This window comes from Amblyomma americanum, chromosome 1 (assembly GCF_052857255.1).
Source record: "Amblyomma americanum isolate KBUSLIRL-KWMA chromosome 1, ASM5285725v1, whole genome shotgun sequence".
In the NCBI taxonomy this organism is placed as follows: domain Eukaryota; kingdom Metazoa; phylum Arthropoda; class Arachnida; order Ixodida; family Ixodidae; genus Amblyomma; species Amblyomma americanum.
Genome location: NC_135497.1, coordinates 60,981,320 through 61,001,288, shown reverse-complemented (window position 1 = coordinate 61,001,288; position 19,969 = coordinate 60,981,320). Strand labels below are relative to the sequence as shown.

The window sequence follows — 19,969 nt, the reverse complement described above, 5'->3', positions numbered from 1 at the left end:
GCCGCCGGGGCTTAATGGCTCCCGTCTACCTGATCCCATCATCCTTCACGGGCTAGTGAGGTGCACTCGGCCTAGTCACGTGATCTTGTTGCAACAATGGCAAACTAGCCATTAACAGCCTACCCCCGCGCAACCTCCTCTCTCACCCGCAAAGCAGACGAATTAGACACGGGCGCGTGAAGAGGGCTTGTGCTGGTGCCGTGCTGCGGTTCTTTTACTGATTTTATAAGCGACGCGCGTGCTGTTTGGACGACAAATTGCAGTTTGAGATCTAGCTGTCACGAAAAACGTACGGGGCCATCTGGTGTAGACTTTGAGATAGGGATTCAATTCTTTCAGAGCGCGTGCGAGACCGCTGTTGTTGCATGGTGGTTTTCGTATATCGCGGGCGTTCTTCTAAAGCTCGTGAAAGAAGGCAAGCAAGTGTCATCATTGTCATAATGAGCCTGACTACATCTACTGCCGGACAAAGCCCTCTCCCACATCCCTTCATTTAACCCTGTCTTGTGTCAGCCAATGTATCCCCGCAAACTTTCTAATCTCATCCACCCACCTGCCACTCTAGAAGCCCCCTGCTACGCTTGCCCTCTCATGAATTCCACTTTGTGGACCATCGGGTATCTTGCCTTCGCATTACATGCCCTGCCCATGCCCATTTATTCTTGATTTCGTCTATAGGATATCAATAACTCGAATTTGCTCCCTGATACACTCTGCCCTTGCGTTGCGTTGTTGGCACCGCTAAGAGACTGATGTTATATAGTTTGCTCTTGAGGAATGCTGATAGCACCCGCAAAATGCACTCCACCCCCTTCCTATTCACCTACAGCGTGTTCAAAATTAGATTTTACTGATTTTTTAAATGTGAAAAGCCGTACGCTAATGCCGCTTTTGCTCGTTGGTAATGCGGCCAGGCGGACACAAATTGGGGTAATAATTGTCCCCGTAAATTGAGTAATTAACTAAAATTCATTAACTTTTTATTGGCTGAAGTTAGCGTGCATATTTATATTGAGAACTTGGAGGCAGTCGCTTTCGAGGGCTATTTCATTTTGCACAATTTTAGTAACGCGCCTGTGTCCTGAGATGCGCACGTCTAAAATTTCGTCCAAGTTCGTCTAATTACGCATGCGAGACAGCGGCTCTCGGCGTGAAGCACGTCCCTCGCGTGACGCAGCTGTTGCGTATGACACTCCGCCTTACAAGAGCGTGCAGCCAGTGGTGACGCGGATGACTTTTCGTTCTGGACCAGCGTTTTCCTTCTTGGAGGTCGAAACCGATGAACCATTGTTGAGTCGGCGATAAGGGAGAGCTATTTCTTTAAGCTATCGCATCTACAGCCGGTAGAAAGACGCGATGCCGCTTGCTGCCCATTTTAGCAAGACGGGGTGCCGTACGCAACAGCTGCGTCACACGAGAGAGGCGCTTCACGCTGAGAGCCGCCGTCTGACGCGCGCAATTAGATGAACTGGGGCGAAATTTTAGACGTGCGCATCCCAGGCCACAGGCGCGTTACTAAAATTGTACAAAATGAAATAGCCCTCGAAAGCAACTGCCTCCAAGTTCGCAATATAAACATGCACGCGAACTTCAGCCAATAAAGAAGTTAATGAATAAATTTTAGATAATTACTGAATTTACGGGGACAATTATTACCCCAATTTGTGTCCGCTTGGCCGCATTACCAACATGCAAAAGCGGCATTAGCGCACGGCGTTTTACATTTGGTTTTCAAATCGGTAAAGTCTAATTTTGAACACGCTGTATGTTGTCACGAAGGAGCCGGTAGTGGCGCTGGACAGGGCGCTTGCGCAAGATCAGCGGCCATTAAAATCTTCTCTTTGCCATCGTTCATCGCGTCCCATTCTTCGGCTGGCCGCCACATAACAATATACAAGGCGTTTCAACTAAGACTTTCCAAATTTTTTTAAAATTGGCTTTTTGAGTTAGAAGAGCGCTTTTTCCGCTTAGTATAATAAGGTAGAACGTTGGGCCAGTTGGTGTAGCGACATAATTAAAAATTTGCGCAAAATAACGCAAGACGGGAGGGAGAAACACGCACCAACACACGAGCGCAAACGTGCGCTCGTGTGTGTGTGTGCGTGTTTCTCCCTCCCGTCCTGTGTTATTTTGCGCAAAGTTTTTAATTTTTCGACGTAGCATTGTCAGCGGTGTAGTACGTCAGGATACAGCTAAGATGTGCTAACTAGCTGACTGGTTAACTAATAACTACTGCTGTTAGGCTCCTTAGTTATTGAGAGTTGGGTAGCCCATCGTGAATAATATCCAGATCAGTTTTTAGAATTTCGAGAACGCGGTTACCGTCGGCGCTGTGGTCAAACAGTTTGGCGACATCGCGTCAAAGTACCTGTGCTTTCGAGAAGCTGGCAGGAAAACCAACCCCTCCAGTGCACGTAACTCTTCGAAATAGCCAAAATTTGTTGGGCCACAGCGCCGAGGGCCACCGCGTTTTCGAAATCCTGAAAACTGATATGGGTACTTACGATGGGCTACATGGCCCTCACTAATTAGGGAGCCTAAAACAAATAGGAAAAGAGTTAACTATACAATATTAGTTAATCAGCCTGCTAGTTAGCACGTCTTACCTGTATTCTGATGCACTACACCGCTGACAATGCTATGCCGAAAAAAGCGCTTTTCTAACTCGCAAAGCCTATTTTTAAAGATTGTGTAAAGGGTCAGATGAGACACCCTGTATACGTATTGGGCCCTTAGTTTTCGGGTCAAACCAGATTTTATCCGATTCTTGCACCCCGAGCGTATTTTTTAAAAAATGGGGTAAAATCTGATTTCTTTCCGAAAATGAGCCTTCTAGACTATTTTGATTTTCCAGTGCACAAAGTTGAAGACACCGCAAGAAAGTTTGTGGATATCTGGCGTCCATTCCAGAATGGTGCATTCAGTCAACTAGAGACATGAACCTGGTTTAATGCTAGTTTTCTAGAGGCGGATGAATTTCAGGATAAATCCGAAAACGGTAGTTAAGAAGCGAGAGGCGAAGCCACGGCTACGAACAAGGCATCTTATGGGAGTAGCTGTAATGTTTGTATGTTATGCGCTCTAGAAATAAAGGCAGGCCGGTCTTGCTCGGACGCGGGAGTGCTACTTGTAATAGATTGGAAAAAATTAATTGCAAAACAAATTTTTTTTTTGGAATTAGCGACTTCCATGTTGCTTATGAAATAATGAGCAATCAATAGGGCATTTCATGTCTAGCAGAAAAACGAACTCTCATAGTAAACCGTCCTGTGCTGTAAAAATTGTGCAAGAGCTCTGAATGCTCTGCTGCCCATCGTAAACTGTTGTTCCCTTGCAAAGCTGCTGAACATTACTTCTTTCGATTTATTCATATTTATTTTTAGACTCACCCTTCTGCTTTAACTTTCCAGGCCCTCCGTCATGCTTTGCAGTTTGTCCCCTGAGTTGCTTAGCAGGGCAACGTGATCAGCAAATTATAGATTAATATGGTATTCTCGATTTATACTCTTATCCCTGAACATCTCCATTCCAGTTCTGTGAATCCCCTCTCCCCTATAAAAACGCTGTGAATACTACTGGAGGGACCGTGTCTCCCTGACTGGCATTTTATCACTTTCCCTGTGAAGGACTACGGTCGCTGCAGTTCCTGAGGAACGACTCGGTAAATGCTTAAGGGAATGCCCCGAGGTGGAGTAGATTTGGAATAAGAAAGTAATTACTCATTGTGATAAGGGAGTATAATCACTCAATTGCTGGAGACTGCTCAGGTGAAGCGGTGGTCTCGGGTTCGAGCCCGGGACTCAAGGTGGTGCGGCAATCATTGGGTCGTTGTCGAATGCGGAAACAAATATCGGAAGCGGAGAGCCACGGCGCATGTTTGCCGATGCAGGCTGTTTCAGACTCACCGCTCCAAGTCGGACGAAGACCGGGAGCGTCTTTGGATCGCATGCATCAACCGAAAGGGTATCATCCTATCGGTAGCATTTCATGCGTGCTCTGAACGCTTTGTTGGTGAAGAATGTACAGTGAAAACTTTATGCCCATGCTTAAGCAGGGCTATGAACAGAAGGTACTATTGTCGGCAAAATTTACCGGGATGCAGGTGAGTGGGGAAAAATAATTTGTTACTTCGGTGCAGTCACGTAAACTAACCGCCTGAAATTACGATGGTAGGAGAGAACTTCTATGCTCCGCCGCTGGCAATAATACAAGGCGACTCGGTCACGAGCGTTCTAACCCTATAACGCGGCGCTTCACTGAAATTGGGAGGCATATGACAAGCACCTGGTGTGATAAGCACCACCTAGTGGTGATAAGCACCAGATCGCTGGTGCTGTTTCAAGTTGACACAAGATAGGCTGCGCAGCACGTAAAAGCGCCACCCATAAAATATATATTGCCCATGGAAGCGGCGCGGTGACAGCAAGGACAGAAAAGAATCTTTCGACGGCGTGTCGATAAAGTAAACGAAACAGATGGAAACTCACCTTGCTGTACTCATCATGGATGGCTTCCAGATCATCAGGTTTGACGTCGTCCTTGTCCAGCTCCTGGATGGAGGATTACAAATGGAACTCTGTCATCTCCTATTCTGCACGTTGGGCTACGACACACGCTTTCCAGCTGTAATATTTACTTTCTGCGCTCCTTATGGAAGCAGTGCATTACAACGTGAGTTACAAACGCTTTCACGAATATCTGTGTACCTTTATACACTAAAGGTTTTTTTTTTTGCTGCGAAACTGTCGAGAAGCACTGTCGCACTTCCGGGTCACTTAGTGGGGCTTAACGTCACGAAGCGACACGGGGGCTATGAGGAACACCGTAGTGAAGGGCTACGGTTTAATTTAGATAGACGGGGCGTTTTTGTATTTCGCCTCCATGGAAATACGGCCGCCGCGGTCGGGATCGAACCCGCGACCTATGGATGAGCAGCCAAACACCAAAACCACTGAGCCACCGCGTCGAGTTGGAATCCGCATGTGAAATAGCCTCGACACTATCGTTTTAATACTCCTCGTTTCTAAACGACGAACCTGACAAAAAAAATAAACAAGCATCAGGCCTCTTTTGAATGACTCAATATTTATGACAAACGAAGGAAACAGAGTCGCATAGCTCGCAAGTGTGATGGAAATTTGAAGCACGCCCTAGCGTTCTCGGAAAAGTGTTGAAATCCCCAGGGTATATCGACTCTTGAAAAGACAGACGCGTGTAGGTGTTCCTGTTTCGGTCATACTCGTTTGAACATTTGCTCGGAGTAGACTTCTCCGTTCGCAGCGTTGACAGGCTGCGATCGAGCGTCGACTGGCTGCAAGCTTGTGAGTTGAGCTGACAATCAGTGATGACGCAGTTGGCGAGACGACGCCGCGCCAACGCCAGCTTTTCCTGTGTGTTACTGTGAGCCAGCTGGAGTGAGACGCAGTCTGTGCGTACATATCTCGTCAGGAAAAGAAATCAAGAGGAAAAAACCATCGAACGCCAGTGGTGGCTTCGACCGGTTCCTCGAGATTGACAGTCCCAGGGCGCTCCCCGCTCCAGTGGACCGCACCTAATGTAAAACACTTGTGCGGCTCTGCGACCCTTATGGCAGTGTCAGCAAGGATTCTGACCCCTCGGCGCAGTGCCATGCCCGGGTTCCAAGCGAGCACTTTCTAGATCGCAGCTTGACCGCTCACACCACCGTGTCTATATAGCGTTGTTGCAGAACTTTCTGCGTGCATTTCCAAAGACTGGAGAGCCGTATGCACCGAGTGGAGTATTCAGAGAGGACAAGATTGGCAGTCTTACCCACTGTTCGCAGACTGCTCCTAGTTTAGCTGACGGGAATACTCGTTGAATGAGCACCAATTAATGTTGAATTCCCTGACAGGGCGATGTGTGAGATATTAGCACTGGCTCGATAATCACTGTTTGCATTATGTCATCAATTTTCTGGGCAAATGCGATTGCAGTAGATAATTGTATTAATTGCGAAACCAAGAACTATAAATTAGAGATGGAGTTTTCATATGTTTGAGGAAATGGCTGCGTCCCATGGCATGTGGGAATTTTTACCTCTATTACAGCAAGAGAGAATCTGTATAAGAAAAAAGAACCAAAAGAAATCATAGATGTATTAAAACAGCTGACATGGTACCCTTCGCGGTTTAGGGGGCTTAGGGAGGGAAATACTGCGGCAGAAGGGTGCAGAAAAAGCTGAAAATAAGAAAGTGCACAAAAACATGCGGTTACATTGCGGTGGTAAGGGGGGCGGGGGGTAAAAGAAAGATTTTAAAGATTGTCTATGAGCCCAATGTGCTTTGGTTAGGCAAATAAAAAGTAAAATGCACAGTGCTGCTGTGAACGACAAAGCAACGAATCTAAAACAGATTTAAATGTGAGGGGATTTATGTAAGGTTCTCATTTTAAGCACGTAACAACATATGAACCGAGCGTTCAATAAAATGTGCAGCATATAGTGTCAACTGATCCACAGTTGTCACAGTTGACACGGATGGCTTGTGCCAAGCGATACTCATAGCTGATCTTAAATGCGGTTCTCACTGAATAGGCACTGGAGGGCATAGCGATTGCAGGTGGCGAGGAAGTCTGTGCGGGAGTCCTGGTTTTACGTGCGGGTCAGATCGTTATAGGTGCTGAAGGAATGCAATAAGCACGTACTGATAGCATACAGCGTAAGGTTGCCTTGACGGCACAACAGAAGCGCTACCGTCAACTTAAGCAATTTCAGTGAGAACATATATTGTCGCCAAAGATATACGCTGCGTTATACAGAACGGGAACAAACCCCCCTCAACCATGCCTGAATGAGCTCATCAGAAATTCAATCACTAAAGTGGTTTGGATAGACAAGAGAGAATAAGTGATCCAAAAAAAAAACCACGCCTTCAGGAACAAAAAAAAAATCGCCGAAATTTGAACGCTTTCGGTGCAGTGCCAAAAACGGTCAAAGCTAAAGGACACTTTTTTTTCTTTCTTCTGCAAGCATCGACCACAGCGACAGCTGCGTAAGTGAGGTTTCACGCACCTTGAGCAGCCGGCTCTAAACGCGCATTTGTGATGACGTCTGCCCTGCAAGATTTATCTTATTTCATATTATGCTTCAATCGGGAATGTAATTTTTGGCCAAAGTGAGTTCGCTCTGCTAGGTTTCAAAGGCAGAGCGAAGCGCAAACGCACACCGTGAAGCTGCGTCCACGTATCCGGCGACCGAAATTGATTCCGGGCCTTTCCTCTCCGCCATCACATCCAGTTTTACGTGTGCTGAAGCTAAAACCCACGGGGGCAATAAATATACTACCCTTGCCTTCGTCTTTCTTTCCGCGACAACTTATTCTTTGTTATAGCTAATTTGATTTCGGTGCTATCTCTCTTTCAATCCTTTTTTGATCGTTAATGCCTGAGTGTTGGTTGACGACCACCGTCAATGCTTTCTGTTGCCTAGGAGCACAGTGAGGAAAATATAGTAAAAGTCACTCGATACGAAAAAAAATAGATAGAAAGAAGATATTTCGAAGAATGATGTCAGAGAGGAAATCAATATTTGATGGGCTGTCGACTCTGCTTAGGCTCCGGACACGAATAAGCAAGCCAAAATTAATACCTGCCAATTATCAGTTGTACGCAGTCCCGGCGGGTTTATTGAACGAATGTCCGATGCATAGAAACAGTGCGACAACGTCCTCTGCAGCTACCCAGAATTGTGTGCACTGCGGGACCGCGAAGACTATAGGCGGTTGTCAAGCAACACAGCGTTGCCTGATGCCAGCCGTGCATCGGTCGCCTTCGTTATTTAGGTTGCGTGGGACGGAGCGCGTTCGGCTACAAGTCGCTAAGGCCAGAAACAACCTGAGTAATGGGCTCATTAACGCGGTTCAACACTCAGACCGCCTAAGGCGCGCACTGCGCTGCACTCTAGGACTTGTTCGATTAATTGCGCCGATTTTCCCTTGAAAATTCTCCACTCACTTACAATGCCCGAGCGCTTCATAGGATACTCATGAGTTAAAAAAAAGCAAAATGATACTGCAATTACCGCAATTGTTGGAATTAATCTGCTCATCTGCAAACGTGGGCTGCAGGGCAGACCAACCCTTACAGATTATTTGTTTACCAGCCGTAATGAGAGAAACTAGAAGCGAGAGCACCGTCCGAAAAACAAAACAAAAAAACACGGTCGAAACTTACAGACTAATAGAGAAAGTGCAGAGCATCTTCAGAACACTTGTTTCGTTCATTTTTCTTCCCTGCGCAGGTAGCAAATGCGAGGCCGACAGAAGCATTACAGCTTCGCGCCTTGTTGTTTTCACAGAGGCGGCGTCAACTGCCCGCCGTGTGAGGTAACACAGTGCCGGGAATGTGACGCAAACTGCGTGCCCAGCTCAGGTCTTCTCGAGAGAGGCTCGCTTTAAGACCGCAGGGGCTCAGAGGTCAAGGCCGTGTGCAGGCCCCGGTGGCCATTTGTCACGCGGGCAGCGCTCAAGACCGCGAAAGAAACCTCCAAGCTGCGGCCTCTGTCTCTAAGTGGAAGAAGCGAAAGCATCGCACAAGCACGGTCGGTTTCGAGCGACGTGACCACGGTCGCCAGTCGCGCCGTGAGTCGACAGCGGTCGCTGAATGACCCCCGCATCGGTCATCTTCGCGGAAACGGGGTGTCCGTTGACCAAGGCACGCGGCACGGCCTGACGCAGAATGATGGTGCGACTCACAGCCCGAAAACTCGGCTGTTCTTGTCTTTCAGATACTCCGGGTCGTTCCAGCTTAATGCGAATGAACGCATCAAAGGCTTCTAGGTGGAGTGACGACAGCGATGACCTCGGCGTCAAAGGCTTTTTGACGGCACGCTACAGTGAAGCCGGGCATAAGCATCGTATGTTGGCTACGGGTCATCTCCCAGTACCAAGTTCGATGCGCGATTTTCTTCGTTTCTGTCTCGTGGTCACCGTTCGTGCGCGCTTCAGAGGGCAACCTTTGAATGAAAAACGCAATTCACAACGCTATCATTAATTAAAGGGGTGAAGACCTTGAGCTGAAAAGTTTCCACTGTCAGTACTTGATTCTCAGGTACTCCTTTCGTCGATGATTGGCTCTACCTTCTCAATGGTTCTTTGTCTAAAACTGGCAACACACACTGGTTTTCTTCTTCTTATTGGTACGGTCGATGAAACTCTGTTCTGCTTCATTTTATTTCACTTAGCTTCAACAGCAAACACATCATGTATTGAAAGAGTGGTGCAAGCAAAAGCATATTGGTAGTACTCAGTCGGAAATAGGACTGTTAATCATCACTGCATGGTCTAACTGCTCGCACGAATCATGTACTGAGGCCTTTTTTTGCTCCTGTGTAATGCCTGCAACTATCTAGCGCTCTTGTGGCCGCGATGTTGGATGATGACAGTTCAGTAACGGCAAGGTGGTAGTGAAAACCTGAGACACAGAACAGCTGCCGCAGGCAGGTTGGGCCCTCAGTCCAGGGCTCCAGTACTAAGGGCCGCTGCCTTGCTCGTTGCACTAGGCGACATTGGTTGCCCAGTTGCGAGCTGAGCAGCGCAGCTTTCCAGTTCTGCGGTGAATGGGAGGGGACAGGTGGAAGGTTTTGATGATGGCAGACCCATGTTATGTAGCAAAGGGAGGGAACTTCGAGGAGTATAGACATTTATCAGGGTACTGAGTAGGATAGAAACGGTGTAGTAATGCGAGGTATATGTACGTTTCGGACTGAAGTTGGCTCTGAGATCATGGCCGCATTCTGCCTCAGGCTCTTGTGTGTATGTGTGTTTATGGGGGGGGGGGACGAAACATCTGTCTTGGTTGATGGGTGTGGATTTGAGAGTATTTATTGATTGGAAACGGGCTGTGATTTGGTGACACGGGTTTTGTTTGCTTGTGTGGCACCCGGAGTATGTACGGTGGCTCGGCCTATTTCCAGGTACAGACCCATAGCGAGGAGTCCAGAAAAGATTGGCTTGTGGTAGTGGGGTCCTGAGGCTGGTGAGAATCCTGACTACAGGCCGCAAACTGGCCGTCACAGTAGCGGCGTAAGGTGGCTGGGAAGTTAGAGGGGACGATAACGTATTCTTTTCCTCTGGTGATTGCCAGGGCAATGGCGAATTTTTCAGCACGGGTTGGTAGTGGCCAGTGACACGGTAGCCACCGTCTTGACCTCGTGTTTGACACCGCTCACAGCGGTCGCCTGCTGCTCCGAGCACATGACAGCTGTATTTGACTTCCCCGTTGGTGCCGTATATTTGCTGGAGTGCCCGCGCTCTAGAGACACGGCGACCGGGGTGCATGTTTCTTGACATTGTTGCTACTTGGATACAGTCTATGATGGATTGTGGCTCAGTGGCTGTCGCTCGGAGCGTGCTTGGCAAAGAGAGGCGGAGGTTCCGTACGACAGTGCGACCAGTAAGGGTAAGAGATTGACGTTTTTTTTTCATTGACACCATCATCTCCATGCTACACAAAGCTTCTTAAAACATGCTTGGTCCCATAGCCTAGATGCCTGTCAGCGGGACCAGTTAATATATGTTGCAAAATAACCCGATAAGCACTAACACAGTGACAAAAAAAACTAAATACAGACATTAGAACATTCATGCACCAAATTCACAAAGCGCAACAGCAAGTCAAAGGTGACTATTTGTCAAATTATACTGATTTTTCACTGGACAAGGAGCGCTTCATGGACACGTAATTTTACATGCTGCTTTCACGTCTGCCCGTGTAGAGTTCGAAATTAGAGCGCCATGAAACTCTTTTAGCCTTCGACCGTATAAGCATTTCTGGCAACCGCACTGGCTAATTACATGCGCCGGGATAGGCTCCTGAAGGTTGTTGTTGAATCCCATGGGCAGAAGTCTGTTCATGGTGGCATAGAGTTGTATACCCAGAGGGATCTTGTAGGTCTTGCGAATGAGGCTGTTGAGCTTGTCTTTGTTGCTCTGGGTGAGTATGAAGGAAGGGACAGAGTAGGTGATGCGACAGGTGATGAGAGCTTGTATAGGCCGAATTAAAACATGTTTGGTCTCATAGCGTAGCTGCCTGAAGAAGAAATCAGATTGGGCAGGGCATGCAATGCGGAGGCAAGATAAGCGATTGTCGTTAAGGGTAACGGGCTGGATTCCAAGAGAAGGAAAGCGTACCAGGGGGCGCCAAGAAGTTAGGCGGGGGATAGGGTAGCCGCAGTTGGCACAGGATAGGGTTAATTGAAGAGATATGGAAGATGCCTTTGCCCTGCAGTGGGCGTAGTCAGGCTGTGATGCTGGTGGTGTGGTACTTTGAGCCCGTGTTAGGGCTCGTGATGTTTCCCACTATGCGTGTCATCTGGATGATCGTGGTCTGGAGGAGCTGGACAATGAAACTGGCTCTGCCGTCCTCCTGCAGATGGAGGCCCAGCACGCGGAGTTTCAGTGCCGTTGGAATGGGAGTGCCGGTGGGGTGAAGGGTGACATTGGTATGGGGTGTGGCTCCTCTGCCGTGACTGTGGCGAGGAAAGAGTTCTGTTCGGTTGGCAGATGAGGAGAGTAATCCTGTTGTCAAATAGCGTTCAACAATGTCCACCGCGTCTTGAAGGGAGTCTTGCTTGAAGGGAATCGTGCTGTCAATTTTTTTGCTAATTCGGTGGTGCGCGCATGGTCTCTGACGCCACAAAGCAAACCAAAACAAGACACAAGGGTCGTGCTCAAAACTTTGCTTGAGTCGGTGCGTTTCACGCGTGGACATTTGTTATTGTCTGTAGTGACTGGTGGTTGGTTGTTATGATTGGGTGTGCACAGGTCAGTCTCAGAATGTTTTTTCGCTGGGGCATTCTAACTTCAAAAAAAAAAAAAAGCAGTACCTGGGCGGTATCATCTGTGGGACTTGGGCCGCCTTGTGATAGTCGTACAATGCACTAATACTTCCTAGCGAAGACCTGCTTTTTTGTTGCACTTTTGTTGTTACATTTACTTTTTCTTTCCCTGTTCCTATTGTTTTAAAATTTTCTCTATTTTTTTTTCGACCATAAAGTTTCTATTCTATTTCAGCTCGTATAATTTTCTTCATATATTTTAAGTCCTCATCATTCCCTTAGTTTTATTCTGCTTGAATCCCTTTTTCGTGTAATACGGTTTGAGGAAACCGCGTCGAGGCGGAGCACGTATTCAGGTGGCGTCAGAGTCTTCCGAAGTCATCGTCGGCGGCGCTTCAAGCTCCGCTTAATAATTTCTGCCTTTACTTCCTTTTCTTAGCATGGTTCCTCTGATATTTAGATCCGCTCCTTAGTTTTCAAATTCTTTGTTGGCAACTGCTGCACTAGTGCCACTTTTGTGGTTTTTGTACACGGGCCCTTTGCCTTCACCTTCAAGAGAGCTTGAAGGGGGGGGGGGGGGCAGCGGGCACAGTCTTCTTGCACACCCTCACCCTGTTTCTTCATATTCATGCAGCGATGATAATTAGCCTTGGCGAAGGCAATCCCATTCGAAGCAGCCTATGACCGTTTCACTTCCAAGCAGGGCTGTTTCTCTCTCTACAAAAACATAGCACACACATCGGGTGCTTGAGCAAAAACTTTCAGTAATATTACATCGTCAGCTGTAAAAGGCACGCCGTGCGTTGGTCGCATTGTCCGTCGTTCGCACGAAGCGTTCGCAGCAGATGGCTGCCTCAGCAGCGCCATCTCTCGCTGTGAGGGCGTAATTTGGAGTCATTTTATTACGAAGTAATCAACAGCCACTAGATCATTCACCGTATTTATCACCAGTGTTGGCACGACACTCACGCCACCATTATTCCTGTTCACTAACCTCGTGCTTCGCTTGTATAGATGTATTCAAGCTTTCTTTATTTCCGTGTGCAACAAATGAATGGGAGTTGACGGCGCAATGAACGTTGTGGGGTGAAGAGTGACGTTGACAGGGATAGGAAACTTCCATACACACCATTCTCCAGTCAATACAAACGCCAGTGCCAATTCCTCGCATAGCGGCAGGCATTGAGGAGGGAAAACTTAGGAGAGGCCCGCGCTATCTAAGCTGCACACACCAAAAGTGTGCCGGAAGTGACGTGTTTTCTCCATGACTACTGAGAGTCTTTGGCGGACGGCGCAGCCGATAGTAACGTTGGGCGCAGCGGCGTCGTGTACTGAACGCTCTGGTGCGCGTGCGCAAGTGCGCTGAGTTTGAGGCCAACTAGCGAGGAAGAGCCCTGACGTCCAGCTTCAAAATATGTGACGTCGCGGCGGCTCAGTGGTTAGGCTTTCGGCTACTGAGCCGGAGCTCCCTGGTTCGAATCCAGCCACGGCGGCCGCGTGGCGATGGAGGCGAAATGCAAAGGCGCCAGTGCCGTGCGATGTCAGTGCACGTTAAAAAATCCCCAGGTGATCGAAATTATTCCGGAGCCCTCCACTACGGCACCTCATTCGTCCTTTCTTCTTTCACTCCCAGCCACTCTCTTCCATTACGGCGCGATTCATGTGTCCACGGAGATATGTGAGAGAGTTACTGTGCCACTTCCATTCCTCAAAAACCATTTTTTACGTAATGGCCTCTCCTAAATTCTTTCCTTCCTCCATGGCGGCAGTAAAAGAGAAGCTATCTGGAGCTTCGTATTGTTTTAATGACAAAGGTATCCAGCAGAAAAAGCTTTGTCTGCGAGCAGAATTAGAGCCACCGCCGGGCGAAAATCGAGCAGCTTCGATATGCGGGTCCTCAGACAATTAGGCCACCGCCGCAACCTCTCGTGCTGCCTGCATGCGCACGAATCATTCAGTTTTAAGCATCATTTCTCCTCCAGTCATAAGGTGCACTGAAGTAGTTGAAACCGAAAGTAACTAGAGTTTCATACCGCTGACGTACCTTCTTTCTGTTTTCTTATTCATTCTTGTTGCCTTTCTCCTTCGTCACGACAGTTTCATCGATCAGGTCATCAACCTGGTAATTATACGACATCGTGGAATGATCGGCCGGGTCTATGCAAAGCCGCTAAGGAGACTGTGTAGTATAACGGTCTGGCGTTAACAGGAAAAAAAAGTACACGCCAATAGCTTAGGGTCAACGTTTATTCGATCGTGCAGTTCGCTTATAGACGTCATATAAATTCTCCTTTTTATCTGAGTTCCGCGCTGCACACGCGTTTGTTAACTTTTAGAAACAAAACTTGTGTAAGAGATCAGGGGCCGTAATCTTTAAGCTGTCCATTTTCGCGTCCGTCTGGTCGTCTGTCATTTGTCACTCAGATATACCCGCGTCTTTCAAGCGTCTGTGGAAAGCGACCCGGCCATTGGGTTGAAGGCGACCGGTCCTCGTCATTGGCTGCACGTCGCACCCAATGGCAGCCAGTGGGCAAATCCGGTCGCCTACTGTTGACACAGCGCTGCGATGCATCTCACCTGTGGCTGCATGTCGTAGTCAATGCCAGCCAATATTGAGATCCGGTCGCCAACCACTCAATGACCAGATCGTTTTCCACAGACGCTTGAACGCTTCAGGTATATCTGAGTGACCAATGACAAAAAGACCAGACGGACGCCAAATGGTCTTTTGAAAATAGACAGCTTGTGGAATACGGCGTTAATCTGCCAAAGACGCTGCCGCGTCAAACTGCCAAAAACGTTGCTGGGAGGCAAGTCCGCGTGGAGGGAAACCCGTCAAAAAGTCCGCGACTAGTTCGCTAATTTGGTGGGGTCGCGTTTAGTATCAAGAATCCTCCACGTTGGAAGCGTGACGTGGTTGTCACTGTAAGGCGCCTATTTATGTGTCCATTCTTACTTCCAAAGTAACAGAGTGAAACTCACAGCAACGTTTTTCAACTTTGCAACAAGTGCTGACACATAAAGTAGTCATAATAACAGTAACCATACCGCATTATCATATTCCATGGCATGCGAAACTTGTGTCCTATTTATCGACCTTTGCTGTAAATTTCTTTTCAAAAAGGCTCCTGCAGGTAAAAACAGGGCTTCTCGGGTATATCAGCGCCACTCGTAGCGGTGTTACTCATTTGACGATGTACGTGGGTATCACCAGCACTTATCTTGTCCACCCGATAGGGAGCGGCGAGACGATTTTCTGCGTCAGCAACCGCACCGCCACGCCGCCATTGAGGTGACTATAATGGCCGCCACATGATCCACCGTCCGCTGCTTATTACCTCCTCGGGGCAGCAAAAGACGCCGACCTGCTGCTCCATTCCAGACCAGGGGGAGACAGGAGTGTGCACGTGACAGGCATGTCAACGAGTGATGACGCACGCTCGTTACTACGGCTCTACGTGCGCTCTTCGGCCACTCGGTTCTGGTTTAATACACCGTGAGGAACACAATTATTTCCGATATAGTGCCGAGGAGGATAATTTGTTCGAAGCTCTAAAAGATGACATGCCCATTACAAACGGTCAGCTACAAATATATTAATACGATGATTACGCACCTGCAATACTTGAAAAGTGAAGAGAGATTTTGATTAACCAGTTCGCTAATTAGAACGACTCGGCTTCCTTTTGACGACCTCCAACTAAGGCATTGCGATATGACAGAGATGAAATGAATTTTCTCCAAAAGCGTATTTTTGAATGTTGCCGAAGGTGAAGTCTGAAAATAATCCCCGACGTAAGCAAGTGCTAGAACGAACGAACATCAAACCTGGTCCCATAGAGTCCCGAGACGCCACTCTACCACTTCAGTGGAAATGTGCGAGCATGCCCCTTTTGCGCAAATCTTTCTGCACGGTAAAAATTTGCAAGTAAAGTATAGACAAGAAAGCGACACAAGGCAAGATCATCTGATCAAGGCGATCTTTTTTTCGGTAATTAACGGGACAACAAACAGGCGCATAAATAGAACTGCGGAACAAGTGGCTTGCTTCACTTTGAAGGCAAAGGAGAACCAACAGTAAGCTGAGGGCGAAGCAATTTAATTATTTAATCATTGAGCTAGAATATGCTTCCATTTACATTCTCCCGCCAGTATTTTCTGTTAAATCGTTTACTTTTAAAATGTCCCTAATCATATCTCTTTCTGAACCGAAGAACGGGTGGTCGCTCACCTTGAGGTCGGCAATCCTGCGCAGCTCGTCGGCCCACTCCTTGTAGGCGTCGCCCATGCACGCGAGCCTGTTGACGAAGTCTCGGAACTCTCGAATGCGCAGGTCCCCGGGGCAAATGCAGGTCCACTCGTAGAGCAGCTTCAGGATGATCAGGTGCGCGCCAGGCAGCTCGCACAGGGGACCGTGTGCCGGAGCCACCGCCTCACACGCTGCGCACCCGCAAGCACAGGAGTGCCTCTTGGAGGTCGATCCACATTTGCAGTGGACAATACATCGCACTACGGCGCTGTGAGACGTGCATTTGTCTCAAGGGGCCCTGAAGTCCACCAGCCTAGGATGCCGAGGCTTGCCTAACGATGCGCCTCCCGGGTTAGAACGAGGCTACGAAAGCTTTCTTTTATAACTAGTGTGACCAGGCTACTCACTTCAAAAGTGCTGACCCTCCATGTGGGGTGTGATGGGGTTTATGAGAGCGCGCAGAAAGCTCATTCTATTCTTCCCCATTTTGTCATCAACATTATCAATCTCAACGGCAAGCAGCCTTTCCTGACACTGAAACGTCTGCGCTGCCTTGTGATGGAGGGCCCTCGATCAGTTCCGCTCAGGTCGCAGCAGTCGGCAGCCCTCAAGGTGTGCAGGCTACAGCTGCTGTGGCCTGTAACTTACAGTGCTTGTGTCATTGCCTGTCGTGCTTGCTACGGACAGCATTTCTCTACTTCTTATTCTTTTACGCCTCCCTCATTCCTCTCCCCCTAGTGCAGGGTAACCAACCGGAACATTTAACTGGTTAACCTCCCTGTCTGTCCTCTACCACTTCTCTCTATCGCTCTTGTTTGCCTTACAAACGATGAAGGTCATGGCTTAATTTTAATAGTGCAAGGAAAGATTCCAAAGAAACGAAGTGTGCATGCAGTTTGCTTTTCCCGCTGCAGGCACAGCACGTGAGGAAGAAAATACGCGGCGCACCCGATAGGAGGGACTGCTGGACGGGCTGCGGGACGGAGACGGTGGGCGGAGGAGGCGCGGCGGCTGCGGCGGGCTTGCTCGCCGATGAACCCGTGTAGGCCCCCTCCGTGGTGGCGCTGCGGATGAGCGGGCCGTGTCCGTGGGGCAGCTGCAGCGAGGCCGCCTCGAAGGTGACGCGCGGCACAGAGCAGGAGCGCGGCCGCGCGTAGCCTGCCCCGTCCAGCCCGCCGGCACCGCCCTCCGGGAAGGCGTCGCTCGAGCCCGCCTGCGCCAGACGCCAGGCCGACGACATCAAGAACCTCCAATTTACGGCAATGCTTCCAGAGTACGGCAGAGGAGAGAGGACGCGAAGCTTTTGCCTTGGGTTCGGCATCAAGTGTTTGGGAAGGTGGAACGCAGATGTTTCGAGCGTTGTGAAATCAAAAGCTAATTGTTATGGTCAGCCCCATCCTATCGACTAGATAAAGAGAAAGATACGAACATAGATTATTCTATGTTCTTAAGAAGGATAGGTTACAAGGACAGGGCACATACACGCGTCTCTTCCTCAACCTTTATTTTTTTGTACCAACCGCCCGCTGTGACACTTATTGCATGCGTTCTGGCTCTTTCACTTGCACAAGGTAAATTAGAGACTATGTCCATGCTTTCATGCAGAAACCCGATAGTGAAATCGTTAAAATGTAGTACCGGCATTTTTAACTAAATCAGGCCCACAGTCGCCGTGAGGGCGTTGTTGTTCGAGCAAGATTAACGAATCGTTTGTCGGGAAGAAACAAAAATCTAACAAGGCACTAATTACTCGTTAGCATCCACCCAAGCGCAGCCATACGGCTACAAGAAAAGCTACACAGCTTTCACAAAAGCTTCAATGTTGAAAAACTACAACTAAATTCTCCACCTTGGCGGATTCTCCTAAACACATTGCAGAAACAAAGATGGGGCAATGCTGACCAGCGTCTCGAAGTTTGGCAGATTCTGTAGCTCCTTCTGGAAAGCCGCAATGTCGGCCTCGCTGGTCGTCCGCGAGGGCTGGTCCTGGCTGGCGGTCGGCGCCTTACTCGCGCGCTTCTTGAGGCTCGAGAACTTGAAGGTCCGCCGCCCGGCCGGAGAAGAAGCCGGCGAGGGCTCGGGGCCGCCGTCCGGGGCCACCACCGTCACCTGCAGGGAAGAGCATGTATGAAAATGCACCCGCGGCGCGCCATATGTGTGGCGCTGGGTGACTGCACATCTTGGGCGCAGTGTGCGAGCGGCAACCTGGACCATGACTTGTAGCACGAAGCGAAACAGAGCGAAAGAATCCGTTACCTGAACGAAGGGCGAATCACTACGTTTAAAACTATTACTACTGTATGCATTTCTTATTTGCATACGATGACAACAGAGCAGTGCTTGTTGGAGCCACTGTGTCAGTTTCCGATAGTGAACTCGTTGGTAATCAGTGAGTGCGCTAGCGGCGCTGGCACTACTTTAATGATATTAGGTATGAGCAGCAGGTGATACTAGGTATGAGCTGCAGATACGGGATTCTAGGTAATGAGCAGTCCCATACCCTTAAGGGGTACCAGCGGTACCCCGTAAAGATACGGGACTGTTCATTAAGAACAAAAAAAGAACAAGGATCCTAAGTTCCGCAGGAAACGTTTAGGCAGTACTTTTGCATGTAGCGTGGCTTTGTGGGCTTGTTGGTTCATAGTCTTGAAAAACACTGCAGCGCAGCAGAAGACGAAAACGCAAAGAACTGAAACCAACACCACGGGCGCTCTTTGTTCCTTGCGGAAGGCAGACGGCGCAAATCACTTCGCTTTAAAAAGTGTGATAAAGAATTTAAAGTGCAAGCTTCAGAATACACACAAAGTGAATAAGGGAGGGGAAAGCCTCAGGGTGCTTGCCGACGTTTCGACAACAGGACTTGTCTTCGTCTGGGCAAGGCGTTTTTTGTTTAAGTTATTCTTCTACTTTTACCTAACGTCCTGCATCTGCTGCTATCATTTCTTAGGAACCCTTGCCTTCTACACTCCTTCCGCCTTCCCCCTTTTCTTTTCCCGCTTTCTGCGCACCTGCCCCCGTTTTCTCTTCTTCCTGTAATTTTTATCTGTCCCCGGGTATTTCGTTCTGCTATGCCGCTTAATTCCTTTATCCTAGTTTTCCAGGCCAACCCGGACAGTCATATACCAAGCCACCTGTCCCAGCTGGACACAGAGCTTTTCAAGGCCACGTTCGCTATCTCTCCATGCTCCACACCCCCGGATACCTTTCTGCTGAGCTGACCTATTTCTTTTCACAGCTTTGCGGGTCAACCGGTTAATCCTCTTTAGCAGCCATCATACTGGACAACATTCACCTTCCCCATCCTAACACCCTTCCCACTTCACACCCTCTTCCCTCTCATCGGGCCTTCCTTCTCGGAGTGAAGGCCCTACTTAAACCCCGCCAATGATGAATGCTTTGCCCAGACAAAGACAAGCCCATTTGCCGAAGCATTGGCAAGCAACCTGAGGCTCCCCGCTACTACTTCCCTTCGTGTATGTGAAGAAACCATCTGCTTGCCCTCTCTCTACCATAGCCTCAGAACAAATCAAGTTAAACGCGTACGCCGAGTAAAATAAATGTACGTTGCCCTTATTATTGTCATATTATGAATATTAAAAAAAAACCTTATAGACTGATAACAGATCCTAAAGAAGCATGCTTTCCGATGGAAGCAGAATTTTCAGCTTTCTTGGCACTTTGAGTGTGCTGAAAAGAACTACTTTGCGTTTTCTGCAAAAAAAAAACTTCATAGTTTTTGACAGCCCTTATACAGGATGCTTTTTTTTCGAACCTGGACTGATTTTTCTTTTAAAACCCGTTTAATTTACGACAATGCGGTCTTTTCAGATGGATTGAACGGCATGATGGACATTAGTTTATGAGAGTTGGTATAAAAGACTATTAGTTAACTATTATAATGAACTAACTGTTAACATTTTTGGCCC

The 19,969-nt window shown here is 48.4% G+C and overlaps 1 protein-coding gene across 2 annotated transcripts in view; it reads right to left on the bottom strand.

Annotated features, from left to right (window-relative positions):
• LOC144112865 (uncharacterized) overlaps nucleotides 1-19,969 on the bottom strand; it is a 565,400-nt gene that overhangs the window by 189,092 nt on the left and 356,339 nt on the right. For both annotated transcript variants that reach the window (XM_077645681.1, XM_077645682.1), the window contains exons 13-16: nucleotides 17,946-18,152; nucleotides 16,992-17,256; nucleotides 16,026-16,234; nucleotides 4,488-4,550 (exon numbers count right to left, since the gene is read on the bottom strand). In XM_077645681.1, coding sequence (XP_077501807.1) covers nucleotides 4,488-4,550; nucleotides 16,026-16,234; nucleotides 16,992-17,256; nucleotides 17,946-18,152 — 744 coding nt within the window. The remainder of the gene's footprint in view (nucleotides 1-4,487; nucleotides 4,551-16,025; nucleotides 16,235-16,991; nucleotides 17,257-17,945; nucleotides 18,153-19,969) is intronic.